This window comes from Corylus avellana, chromosome 2, assembly GCF_965113065.1.
Source record: "Corylus avellana chromosome 2, dhCorAvel1.hap1.2, whole genome shotgun sequence".
In the NCBI taxonomy this organism is placed as follows: Eukaryota; Viridiplantae; Streptophyta; class Magnoliopsida; order Fagales; family Betulaceae; genus Corylus; species Corylus avellana.
This window is the reverse complement of record NC_142491.1, coordinates 45,142,403-45,154,797: the sequence shown is the minus strand read 5'-3', so window position 1 is coordinate 45,154,797 and position 12,395 is coordinate 45,142,403. Positions and strand designations below refer to the sequence as shown.

The following is a 12,395-nucleotide window of genomic DNA, read 5'->3' as shown; positions in this document are numbered from 1 at the left end:
CCTTTGGGAGAGTGATTCAAGGACATGACACTCACTTTCTTAACATTGTAGATACTTATAATTAATCACATGACATTAAAAACACAGGAGTAGGTGTTCTCGGGTGAAAATGTATTTGTTTAGTCTTCTGGTTTATTCTGAATAAAGCAGCTTTTGCTTAATTAGCAAATGTATTTGTTTAGTCTTCTGGTTTATTCTGAATAAAGCAGCTTTTGCTTAATTAGCGGAACACAAGAATGGTGAACATTCTTTTCTCCATTTAAGAGAGGTGATTACAAGGAAGGGATCCACGTCTTTCCTCTATATTTCTCTCTCTCTCTCTCTCTCACTCTCTCTTACGCAATGAGCTCAGTTCGATGTGGTAAGAAGAGGAACATAACTGTCTCATTTGTTTTCCTTTCTCTTCTCTCATTTCTGAATGAGCAACTTACCTTGACCGCTCTTGCAGAAGCCAAAAGAAATGTTAGTTTTCCCTTTGTCTCCTTCACCATTCATTTCCCTTCTTATACCTTGACCATTCCTAGAAACTAACTATGTAGTGAGAATTTACAGGTTTACATCGTTTATATGGGAAAAGGGCAATATCATGATCCAAAGCTGCTTGCGGAAACCCATCTTGAAATTCTCACTAGAGTTCTTGGAAGGTATACCATGAGAAAGATAATAACTGAATTTTTTTTTTTTTTATCAATAGAGGCTTTAGTTCAAAAACAGCTTGAGCCAGAACTAACAGTTCACAATGTACTTGTGTAGCAAAGAAGCATCTGCAGAAGCCATGGTCTACTGTTACAAACATGGCTTCTCTGGTTTTGCAGCCAAGCTAACAGAGACTCAAGCACAAATGATTTCAGGTACTTTGACAATTACATTCATTTCTTGGTTAGGCCCCCCGTCTTTATGAGGCATACGCATGATTTAAACTACAAAACATTTTATATTTGTACAAGTTCATAATTGCAACAGTCATTACATTGTAGAGAATGAATTTGAAAGCGGAAGGCACCATGAAACATAAAGAGAAAATGGCGAGGCCATCAACATAAGTTGCATACTAAGCACACTGGTGGCAGAGCAGATGCCATTGGAGATTGAGCAAAAAGATGGTCATTATGATCAAACATTTAAGTCATACATCAAAATAATTTTTATTTTATTTATTTTTTATTTTTTATAATCCTGCAATCTATAATAAAGTGCCTAATGTTACATGAAGAACAACTCCTCACCAAGCAAAGTTCATGTAAGGAAAAGTTCTACATTCAAAATAAAGACCCGTTTCCCTCCCGTTCCGTGGCAATTTATTATTGTATATAAGTGTGAGCTGCAGCTCTGAATTCATGCGTAAGCTAGGACGCTAAGAAGTCAGAGATAAAAGCCATGATATCATAGACAACTTAAATGCACAAGTTTTTCTCAAATGTCAACCACGTAAATATGCTTCATACCTCAGATTAGAAACATGGTCATAGATTTCTTGTTTCGCTTGTAGAGTCACCAACTGTGGTTCAAGTCATTCCCAATCGCTTCTATAAGTTGCAAACTACAAGAAGCTGGGACTACCTTCAACTGTCTTCACATTCTCCAAAAAATCTCCTGCACAAATCCAAAATGGGTGACAGCGTCATCATTGGTCTCCTTGATACAGGTACTATTCCTCTCACCCCCTCCCACCTCACCCTGTTAATGCGTATGTATTTCTACCCATGAAAGTGTGTGCATGCATGTCTCACTAAATTAAGCCGAATAAATGATGAGCAGGGATATGGCCAGAGGCTGAAGTTTTCAGAGATGAAGGTCTAGGGCCAGTCCCTACGCGATGGAGGGGTGTTTGTGAGTCAGGAGAGCTGTTCAATGCAAGGAAGGCCTGCAATAGAAAGCTAATTGGAGCTCGTTATTTCATCAAGGGACTGCTAGCTGAGTCTGGACAGCCATACAACACTACTGAGTACAAGGACTACTTGTCTCCCAGAGATTCATCTGGACATGGCACAGCCACATCTACAATTGCATGTGGCTTCTTTGTGGCGAATGTGAGCTACAAGGGGCTTGGTATTGGAACAGTGAGGGGTGGTGCACCCCTGGCTAGGCTGGCTATGTATAAAGTCTGCTGGAAGCTGTATGGAGGAGTATGTGCAACTGCTGACATTCTGAAAGCATTTGACAAAGCCATACACGATGGGGTAGATGTGCTATCACTGTCCATTGCCCCTGATATTCCCTTGTTTTCTGATGTTGACGCACGTAGTGGGATCTCCATTGGTGCCTTCCATGCTATGGCAAAGGGGATCAGTGTTGTGTGTTCGGCTGGAAATGCAGGCCCAAGTGCTCAAACGATACAGAACACAGCACCATGGGTCTTAACTGTTGCCGCAAGCACTGCTGACCGGTCATTCCCTACACCCATCACGCTTGGAAATAACTGGACTACAATGGTATTTCTTCACAAACTGATACATGCACTGCAGCACGACATAAAAGAGGAAGACAAATCAAAGTCAATGCATGATCAGTGCAGTTACTTCACTTAAATGTTGTAATTGTTAAATCACACATTATTTCAAAACCTTAAGCCGATAGAAAATTGTGAATTTAATCATTTAATTAATATTGCGTGGGCTCAAACTTTCTTTCAAGAAGTGAAGTCTAACAAGTTAAATATTTAACTGAAATTAGTAAATTGAAGATTCGGGTTCAAACTTATTACTTCTACTTTGACACTTGATAAATCACCAATTAGCTAAAAGCTTAAGCTGATAACAAATTTATTAATTGTAGGGTCAAGCCATGTTTACAGGAGAGAAAATGGGGTTCATCAATCTAGTCTACCATGACGTCTCGGAAGTTCTATCTCCTCGGTAAATATATCTTACAGAGAATGCAGTGCTGCTTTAAAGCCTTGATATTTCTTAAATATCTAATCAGGAATATGCCGGACTGGTCAATTCTACATCATATTGATGCCTCTAGTCCCAGCAAGGACTTGTGTCTTTTTTCCCTTGGATGAGCGTATGTGTGGCATACAATCGATGAAGCACAGCTTAATTCAGCAATGACTTTGTCTTTCACAATTTCCAGCTTTTTACTTGTTGCCTGGAGTTTAACAAGGTGTTTGTTTATACAGTTACTGCGAATCTCTCTCACCGAGTGATACTTGGTCAGCCAGAACTGTTGTCCTCTGCTTCACTTCAGATTCTGATGAGAGTGCAGTAGAGGCTGCTGCATTGTCTGTCAAAGAGATTGGTTGTTTGGGACTAATTATCGCCAAAAATCCCAGTAGGTCCCTGTATTCATGCGATGATGACTTCCCGTGTGTTCAAGTAAGCTACGAAATTGGCACGCAGATACTCTACTACATTCGCTCTACCAGGTAACGCCATAATCCTTGCTATAAAAGATGTAATCATCATCACTACAGATTCATACATGAGAGAGTTATTGCAGGAATCCACAGGTCAGGATTAGGCCTACCAAAACACATGTTGGCAGACCTGTGTCGACCAACGTGGCATACTTCTCATCTCGAGGGCCTAGTTCCATTGCTCCAGCAATACTGAAGGTAATTACCTTAGTACTCAATGCTAATAAAGAAAACACTCAATTGGGATTTCTGTAAGCACTAAAATCTTGCTCATTGGTGTCCCGTGTGGTCTCTGCATGGGCACAGCCAGACGTAGCGGCCCCGGGTGTCCACATACTATCAGCAGTTCCGCCTCTTAACCCTGCAATTGCATTCGACTTCGAATCAGGAACATCCATGGCAGCTCCCCATGTCTCTGGCATTGTTGCATTGCTCAAATCATTGCACTCAGATTGGTCCCCTGCGGCTATTCAATCTGCAATTGTCACCACAGGTACTTTATGTTACACGTACATTTCCTTCGCAGTAGCACAAAGTTCTTTGCCTATTCATTCTTTCATATTGTGTCTAATTTATATGGTATCACGATCTGCAGCATGGACTACTGATCCATCTGGTGAACCAATATATGCAGAAGGGGAGCCAATCAAACTTGCGGATCCATTTGATTATGGAGGTGGAATTGTTGATGCGAATGGTGCAGCAGATCCTGGTCTTGTCTATGACATGGGGACAGCAGATTATATTCAATACCTCTGCGCCATGGGTTATAAAAACTCTGCCATTTCCCAGCTTATAGAACATCCCACATTCTGCCCCATAAAACAGCCCTCTATTCTGGACATAAACCTCCCTTCTATAACCATCCCAGCCCTTAGAAACTCGACAACTCTCACCAGAACTATCACAAATGTGGGCGCTGTCAACTCAAGATATGTGGGTGTTGTTGAGCCCCCTCTTGGCATAACCATAACAGTAAAACCTCATATACTGACCTTCAACTCTGTTATCAAGACCATCTCCTTCACTGTTACAGTTTCCTCTTCTCACAAAGTGACCACAGGATACTCATTCGGAAGCTTGACTTGGACTGACGGGGTTCATAGCGTAAGAAGTCCAATATCCGTGAGAACTGAGATCACAGAATCTTATGATTGATAAGATATTGTCATGCTAAAATGTATAAAATAATAGAGGTGGCAAGCTCTTAACATTTTAAGTCATGCTATGAATACAAGACTGATTAAGAAAATACAATTTTCAAGAAAAGGCAAGATATGCCTCATTACCACGACTTTGGCTTCTAGTGAAAAAAAAAAATCATTAGAGATCCAACTATGCAATGTAAAAATAAAAAGACAAGATCAATTCCGGAGAAAAAATAGCTAAAATTCTCTTCCAATTTTGCAATTTTCCCCGTCTCGAGAGTGTACGCCAATCTCCATTGCTAATACAACCCCCCCCCCCCCCCACCAAAAAATAAAAAAAGATAAGATAGAAATGATCTAAGATACAGGAGAACAGAAGGAAAGGGAGATATCTGAGCTAGCTCATTCATATACAGATTCATTGTAATTACAAGTTGTTAAATCCAGTCCCTATGTGATGTATCTCATTTTACAATAACTAATCACCCTCAGAAAACGTGTTCATTCGTCTCAAAAAAGTTTCATCTTTTGACCTCAAAACTCAAAATCAGGAATTTCTCAGCATGCCCTGGCCTCAAAGTACATCATGGCCATTAGTTTGAGACATATCTACTCAAATTATCTCAGGAAAGGATCTTCCACTGCTTCACATTTAGTCTACCAAGGAGGGTTCTTTAGCTGCTTCTACCACCATAGGCTCTAATTTCTCATCTTTTCCATTTCCTTTAGGTATAATAAGGCCATATCCTCCAGATTTTCTTTTGTATATGATATTAATCTCACCTGGTGCAAAGGCAAAGAACAATTATATCCGTGGATGACTATGATAATTGATGCAAAAAAAGGGGAAAAAAAAAGGGGACATAAACCCATTGAGTTTAATACCAGTCTCTTCGTTTCGGAAACCATAGAAGTCATGATCAACGTTTTCCAGCTGCTCAATTGCTTCAGAGACAGTTAAAGGTGGCATGTCGAAGTATTTCGTACGGACAATCTGAAAGAAATGTACACAAGAGTGAGTGCATGTGTGCGGGAAAAGAATAGCATGTCTATGTCAGCATTTTTTTCTGAGGGTGTCTAAGTTAGCAGATAAGTGAACTGACAATCAGCCGATAACATCAATTTTTTTTTGTAATTAATGACATAAATCCACTGACACTCAGATAAAAGGGAACAAATTATTATCTGAAAAAAGGAATGATAAAGTTTCCTAACAAATATAGTGGTTAATTAAGCCAAGCATCCAGACCGCTATAGTAAGAAATATATGGCATAGCAAATCAAAAAAAGATAGCAGATAAACTCAATAGTCAAGTAGTAACCTCATTAATAATTTCGTTATCCTCTTCTTGAGGCATTGGATCTTCCTCATTTTCGTCTTCCTTTTCCTCCACTGCTTGTACCGTGGCCTCCCTAACTTTCAATCTGTCAAACCCCTTCATGTGCCGCCCATGGTCTGACTCCTTCTCTTTAATCTTCCTTAGCTTCCTTTGTATAATTGAAGACACCAAATCTATACTGCCATAGACTGTCTCAGAATCTTCCTCAGCCCGAACCACTCCATGCTTCTTTGTATACAAAGTAACCTACAAAAATACAAGCCCTCAATACAATAACCAATTTAAGATAAGCCCTAAAATGCATAGCAAGCAGCAATACCTCACACCGCCGAATTCTCTGGCCTTTCCCAAACTCTCCACCTCGAACTGATAGCCTGACATCCACTTCCCTAACCAGATGACTGTGCTTAGTAACTGCCTTCCCCATTTTCTCTTCCACATGCCTCTTGACATTCTCACTTAACTATATTCACCCATAAATATTTTATCATATCAAATTCCCATTTATATTCTGATAAGTAAATCAAAATGAGCAAAAAAACAAACCAGAGAAAATTAAACCCCATTTGGTAGGTTCAAAATGCATTGATTTTCATACAAAAATCAATAAGGTTGCATTTGGATTTAAGGATTTAAAGTCTAGGGATTTGAAGAGCAATTGCTAGTATAAATACAAATTTTAACAGCAAATGATGGATTTGAGTTTTGAGGATTTTGCTCCAGCAAAAACACTAGTGTTTTTTTTTTTTTGATAAGTAATAATCAAGTTTTATTAATTAAAAAAAAAAAAAAACACTAGTGTTATGGATTTAAAATACCCTCTCATACCTAATCATTTCAATCCCACATATTAACATGGCTTAAATCCATCCATGAATTTCACCTATATATATATATAAACTTTCATACTTTTTCAAGCTATTTAAATTAAAAACTGCAATCCAAATCCTCCTCTTCAATACTTCCATCCAAATAAAACATAAATTCAGAATAGCTTAAAACAAGTACCTGAAAGCAAGATAATCCTAATAGATCTATCGATTAATAAATGGAAACAGAACAGATAATAAATAAATAAAAGACCAACAAGAACCGTGAAACTGGAAATTGCATGTCCTATTATAATTTCTTTTAGAAACCAAGAAAAGGGTCAATCAACTCTAAGTCTTCTGAGCTGCCAAGAAAAGGGCTAGTGTAAATACCTCCAAATTTTTGCCCTGTGTGATCAGTTTCACGGAAGAAAGCGGACCGTCCCACGACATTCTGGTAGAGATTGAATTGCCATTGCCGTGGCTTCTTCTGGGTGTTTGCGAAATGGGTTTGAGGTTCTTCAAGAAGCTGGATTTATAGAAGGAAAATGTGAAAGTCGGCGACTTTCTGGGTTTGGTGGAGAAGGTTGTGGAACTGAGGAGAGACACTGTAGCCAATGAAGAAGAAGAAGAAGAAGATGATGATGATAAAGAAGATACGTGGGGTTGGTGAAGAGTAGGTTGCAAGGAGTATACTAGACTGGCCATTGAAGTTGGAAGAGTGCTTGTATGGAGGGACACGGAGAGAGAAAGCACGAGCAAGTGTGGGGTTTTGTGAGGTTTTTGGTCAAGAAAAGAGAGACAGAAGGAACTGGATATGGATCGTGTCGCGGTCACCTTATCCGGTTCAACGATTTGGGATCTTGAGCTCTTAGTTATGGCCATTTTGAGAAACGATAAATACCATTATATTTGTAGGACCCAAATAGTTACCTTATAGTAAATGTCTAAATCTTTCACTAGATTTGTAGGACTTAATAATAAATTGTAAAAAAATAATTAAAAGAATGATGTGTAACAGAATTATTTTTAGCGCTTAGTAAATGATGGTTAATTACCAAATGCTTAGGTTAGGTACTAATGTGACAATTGTCCATCCAATATGTCACAATAGATTTTTAAAAGTTATAAATGTTCTGCAATTTTATTTTTAAATTGAAAAGTGTTAAACATCAATCTCTTGTTCATCTCTTATGCAAATTCACTATTAAATTTGTAGATCCACGTAACATATTTAATGATGAATTTGTCCATCTCTTATAAAGAGATGCACAAAAGATAGACAAAATATGTAAATCAAACATTTCTCTTTTAAATTTCATGTAACTTGTTCAATTATATGATTAGACAATATAAACACAAGGTCTTAGATAAAATATAACACTTACATGGTGCTTGTAAGTAGGATTAATAATTTTTTTATACGACCCATCAACTCGACATGAAAGTATAAAGTTAGAGTTTGACATAAACGGGTTCGGGTCATAGACGAGTTGACCTGATTGAACTGCTTGACCAGTTTATGAAATTATATATATTTTGTATATGGTAAATATATGTTGAAACAGGTCAAACGAGTCAGGCATGTCGTGTTAGGGTTGAAACTGGTTGTGTTGGGTTAGGTCAAACGGGAACGTGTTTGGGTCTAAATTGGTCAAACAGGTTGACCAATTTATTAAACGAGTTAAGTGGGTCAAGTTGGGTCACTCATGTGTCGTGTTTGGATTTAAGAGTCTGACTTGTTTAATTAAACGGATTGTATTCGAGTTTACTTTTGTTGGGATGGCGGGTCAAGCGAGTTAACCCGAACCCAACTTGCCACCCTGCTTTGCCAACTCTATTTGTGAGGTGACAAAATGATTTTATTAATAATAATAATAAATGGCTCAACCACCACTCAAAGTGGGGTGGTTCATGGTTGGGCCACCCTTAATGGTGGAGGGTGGTCAAACCCAAGGGTGGACCTAGCAAAGGCTTGAGGGAATCTCCAAAAATGTTAAACATCCCTAAAAGATATATTTTTCATAAGATAAATCTTCAAAAATTATTTTTCTCCACCCACGAAATCTTTTTGTTTTAGTTTTGTTCCCCGCCTCGGCTCAGACCACTCTTGAAATCCCATCATGGATGGTCAAACCACCTTAAAAGTCTGACTCCTTGAAATACCAAGAGGATGGTCGACCATCGATGAAGATTTTTTTTTTTTTTTTTAATTTTTTTTTATTCTTATTTATGAATATACTAAAAATTTAATTTTTTTAAGATATGCCACTTACATGATGCCTGTGACATAGCAAATTGATTACGTGGCATCCATTGATACTAGATGATTAGCTTCCAATGAGATAATCAATTAAAAAAATGCAAATTACCACTCTATTAAAAATCATGTCACTCTAATATAAAATTAATGGTCCCAAGAGGTAGCTCAATTGGCTGGGACCACGCCTAATGAAGCGGAGGTCACTAGTTCGAATCTCCCTCCCCTCTCTTGCGCGAACATGTAAAAAAAAAAAAATACACTTTGTTCTCTAGAACTACCATCACTTTTACACTTACACCATCAAACTTCAAAAAAATGACATCTAACTACCACTATATTATAAAAATACCATTACACCACCAAATTTATAAAAAATGACATTTAACTACCACTCTTATTATAAAAATACCACTTTGTTAACAATTTGCATCAAAATTGATAGACAAGTGGTCAAGTGTGCCACATGTGATTCATTTGATTTAAAGGGTATTTTGAAAAGAAAAATACTAAAATAGATCACATGAGACATCGACACGCACATAACTAATTTTCCATCCATTTTGACGCTATAACCTAACGGGGTGGCTTTTTTGTAACGAATTGGGAGGAGCCAAGTGTCATATTTTGAGATTTAGTGGTGTAAGTGTAGAAGTGATAATGGGTTGGGAACTAAAGTGTATTTTTTTTTTCCTAAGATTAATGACATTTTAAGAAAAAACATGATAGGCCGGTCGTACAGCACTAGAACCCCCATTGGGCCAACCGCCCGTACAAGCCCTTTTGGACTGATCCACAAAACGTCTTTATTCTTCTTTTTCTTTTCCATTCTATTTTCCTTTGGTGGAATCACTGGAATCATTATTTTGACGACAAATGCATGTAAGATTACTTGAAGCCACCTCATATTGGTAAACCTTATTGCTGGGTGTAATACTATGATGTATCATATCGGACGATACAAATGTGTCCAGATTCTCATCTTGCTAAACATGTGGTGATGTTGACTTCTTTGAAGCAATTGGATAAGACTACGAATCATGGGGTCCTCACACCACCTCATTCAGGTCCTTTTGGTCCCCAAATAAATTATAAGCAAATTCATGTGTATGAGATCTTGCCTAGGAATGAGACCATTTAGAAGGTTACACCATAAAGTTTACATGCAAACAACTGATATTTATAAATAAAAGGGTCCTAAAGTTTATGCTTTTGTAATTGAACATTGTTAAATTACCAGTTATTCCAAAAATTTAAATTCTGATAAGAATAAATGATTTTAATCACGTAATCATTACTTTAACGCTCTCCCTCACTTGTGTGCTCAAACTCTAAACTCTATTTTAATAGGTAAGGGCAAATACGTGAAATATTTAATTTAAATGGGGTGATTTGACAGAGTCAATGTTAGATCTCATGACCTTTACCTTTGATATTATGTTAAATCATTACTTGTCTTAAAAATTTAAATTAATAGAAAGAGATGAATTTAATCACTTAATAATTACTTTAACAGACATGTCTAGTGAGAGTCAACTGTTTTTATGCATATTAACACAACTCAATAAGCAGATGTGAAGCTAGCAAAGAGCGAGGGGAGCAAACACCCACTTTGACCTACCAAGAACTTACTTTAGCCCATGTAAATTTGTCGGAGTTGTCTTATTAGTTGTTCATTCTCATCCATTCATTTAGGATCTATCACCTATTCATTCATAGAGTAATGATAGAAATCACGTTTTTGTCTTATAATTATCTCACAATGTAAAGATGACAGTCGTCACAACTAACCTTTGAACTTGTCATAGTTAAAAACAAAAAGAGAGTAATGTTTAAAATTATATTTTTATTTCATAATTATCCTATAATCCTAATGACAATCTCAACTAACAATTTGATTAGTTTTTATTAAAAAAAAAAAATTAATGCTATAAATTATATTTTTATTTTATCTTAAAATTAAAAATAATTATAAAATAAAAATATGATGTATAATATTTATCTTACTCATTTATGCTTCATCCTTACAAATATTAAATAAGCTTCATTGAATAGACCCGCGAGTTGAGGATGTTTTCACAACCTCAGCGAGTAGTCAACCTTGTCCCATCCGCTCTCATGTTACATCTCCACGTGTCAACATATTGTTCATAAAATCTACTTTCTGGCTTCTGCTTCCAACTTGATGAACACGGGTCTATTTTGGGGTGGACGAAGTCTGGATAATCAAATACATGTGAACCATATTGGCTTGCTTCCTCCTGTCATCAAATCCTGCACAAAAATAACTTGCAAAAGCTATACAAGATATTATGGAAGATTTTTTTTTTATCTACAGACAACAGAAAGATCTTTAGTGATGTTTTCATTGGTCCATCGGACTAAGTTAAACTCGAAAATTATTTTATAGGAAAAATGTTATTCATTGTATTTTGAAAAATGTTAGATGTTTTTTTAATGTTTTTTTAGTATTTTCTCAATTGTGATGTACCTTTTAAAATCACTAATAAATTAGAAGTTAATAATGATAATTTTAAATTTAACGGTAATTTTAAAAGTCACATCATAGTTGAGAGAGTGCCAAAAAAATACTTAGCATTTCTCTTATATTTTTATCATAACATTTTTTTATTAGGTTGATGAGATAGAGTATTAGTAACACTATATACTACAAACGTTTTACAAATAATTCAACTTCTAAAAATAACATATATTTTAACGTGTGGAAAACACATATTTTATTATTAATCATTTTAAAAAAAGCATGTGAAAAAACATGTTTTTATTTTATTTTTATATATGTTAAGGGACAACATGTTACTTATAGAGATTAAATTGGAAGAAACGTGATTTGTAAGAAATTATATGTTTCCACTGCTATCTCATTATGCTAGTGTAACATTGTCAACTAATCATTAATTTATATTTTTTATTTTTAATAATGACTGATCTATCAGAGTTGAAGAAAACTTTTTTCATTTAAGTTTGAGTTCATATATATATATATATTACATGGAATTTCTTATTGTTTGAATGTAGCTTGGTATGAATGGTTCCTAGATATCCACGAAGAAGGTTTGCTATGCTATAATCTTGTGACCAGAGTTGTTTACACGTGTTTGGTTGGCTGTATGTGGACGGCTTAGAATTGTTTACAGGTGAGAATGGGTCAAGGAGTTTTTTTTTATACTTTTTTTGTTTGTGCTCTTCGTTGAATGGCTTAGAATCGTTTGGTGTTTATAGTGCTTTGCAGCACTCCCAAAAATATCTTTCCAAGTGGACCCCACTGCAGACCTTTCACGTGGGGCCCAGACCATGCCCAATTGCCATGTGTCCCCACACGAAAATATCCCAATTTCTTCTTTTGACCTTTTTAATTTGCACCACCCACCCACAGCCACAGGCCACAAAACCAATGGCTCTACGCCTTTTGATCTGGCTGCAGCTCAGATAACACCCAGCCGCTGACGTGGCAAACGG

The 12,395-nt window shown here is 36.6% G+C and overlaps 2 protein-coding genes across 5 annotated transcripts; one reads left to right on the top strand and one right to left on the bottom strand.

Moving 5' to 3' along the window:
* Window positions 1–233: 233 nt before the first annotated feature.
* On the top strand, window positions 234–4,821 carry LOC132168202 (subtilisin-like protease SBT3.6). Of its 4 annotated transcripts, none has more exons than XM_059579323.2 (10): window positions 234–462; window positions 553–644; window positions 754–851; window positions 1,490–1,645; window positions 1,759–2,432; window positions 2,776–2,855; window positions 3,122–3,367; window positions 3,442–3,556; window positions 3,665–3,851; window positions 3,993–4,821. In XM_059579323.2, exons 1-10 carry the CDS (start codon window positions 343–345, stop codon window positions 4,514–4,516), a joined length of 2,292 nt encoding a protein of 763 aa, XP_059435306.2. In that variant the 5' UTR covers window positions 234–342; the 3' UTR covers window positions 4,517–4,821. The 4 variants fall into 4 exon arrangements, with proteins under 4 accessions (XP_059435306.2, XP_059435305.2, XP_059435309.2 ...); XM_059579322.2 differs by having other exon boundaries at window positions 3,954–4,821; XM_059579326.2 differs by having other exon boundaries at window positions 3,747–3,851; window positions 3,954–4,250.
* Window positions 4,822–4,881: 60 nt separating this feature from the next.
* Window positions 4,882–7,505, bottom strand: LOC132168204 (30S ribosomal protein). Its single transcript, XM_059579328.2, has 5 exons — window positions 7,049–7,505; window positions 6,166–6,309; window positions 5,829–6,092; window positions 5,392–5,500; window positions 4,882–5,289 (listed from the first exon to the last, which is right to left on the bottom strand). Exons 1-5 carry the CDS (start codon window positions 7,361–7,363, stop codon window positions 5,159–5,161), a joined length of 963 nt encoding a protein of 320 aa, XP_059435311.1. The 5' UTR covers window positions 7,364–7,505; the 3' UTR covers window positions 4,882–5,158.
* Window positions 7,506–12,395: the final 4,890 nt, after the last annotated feature.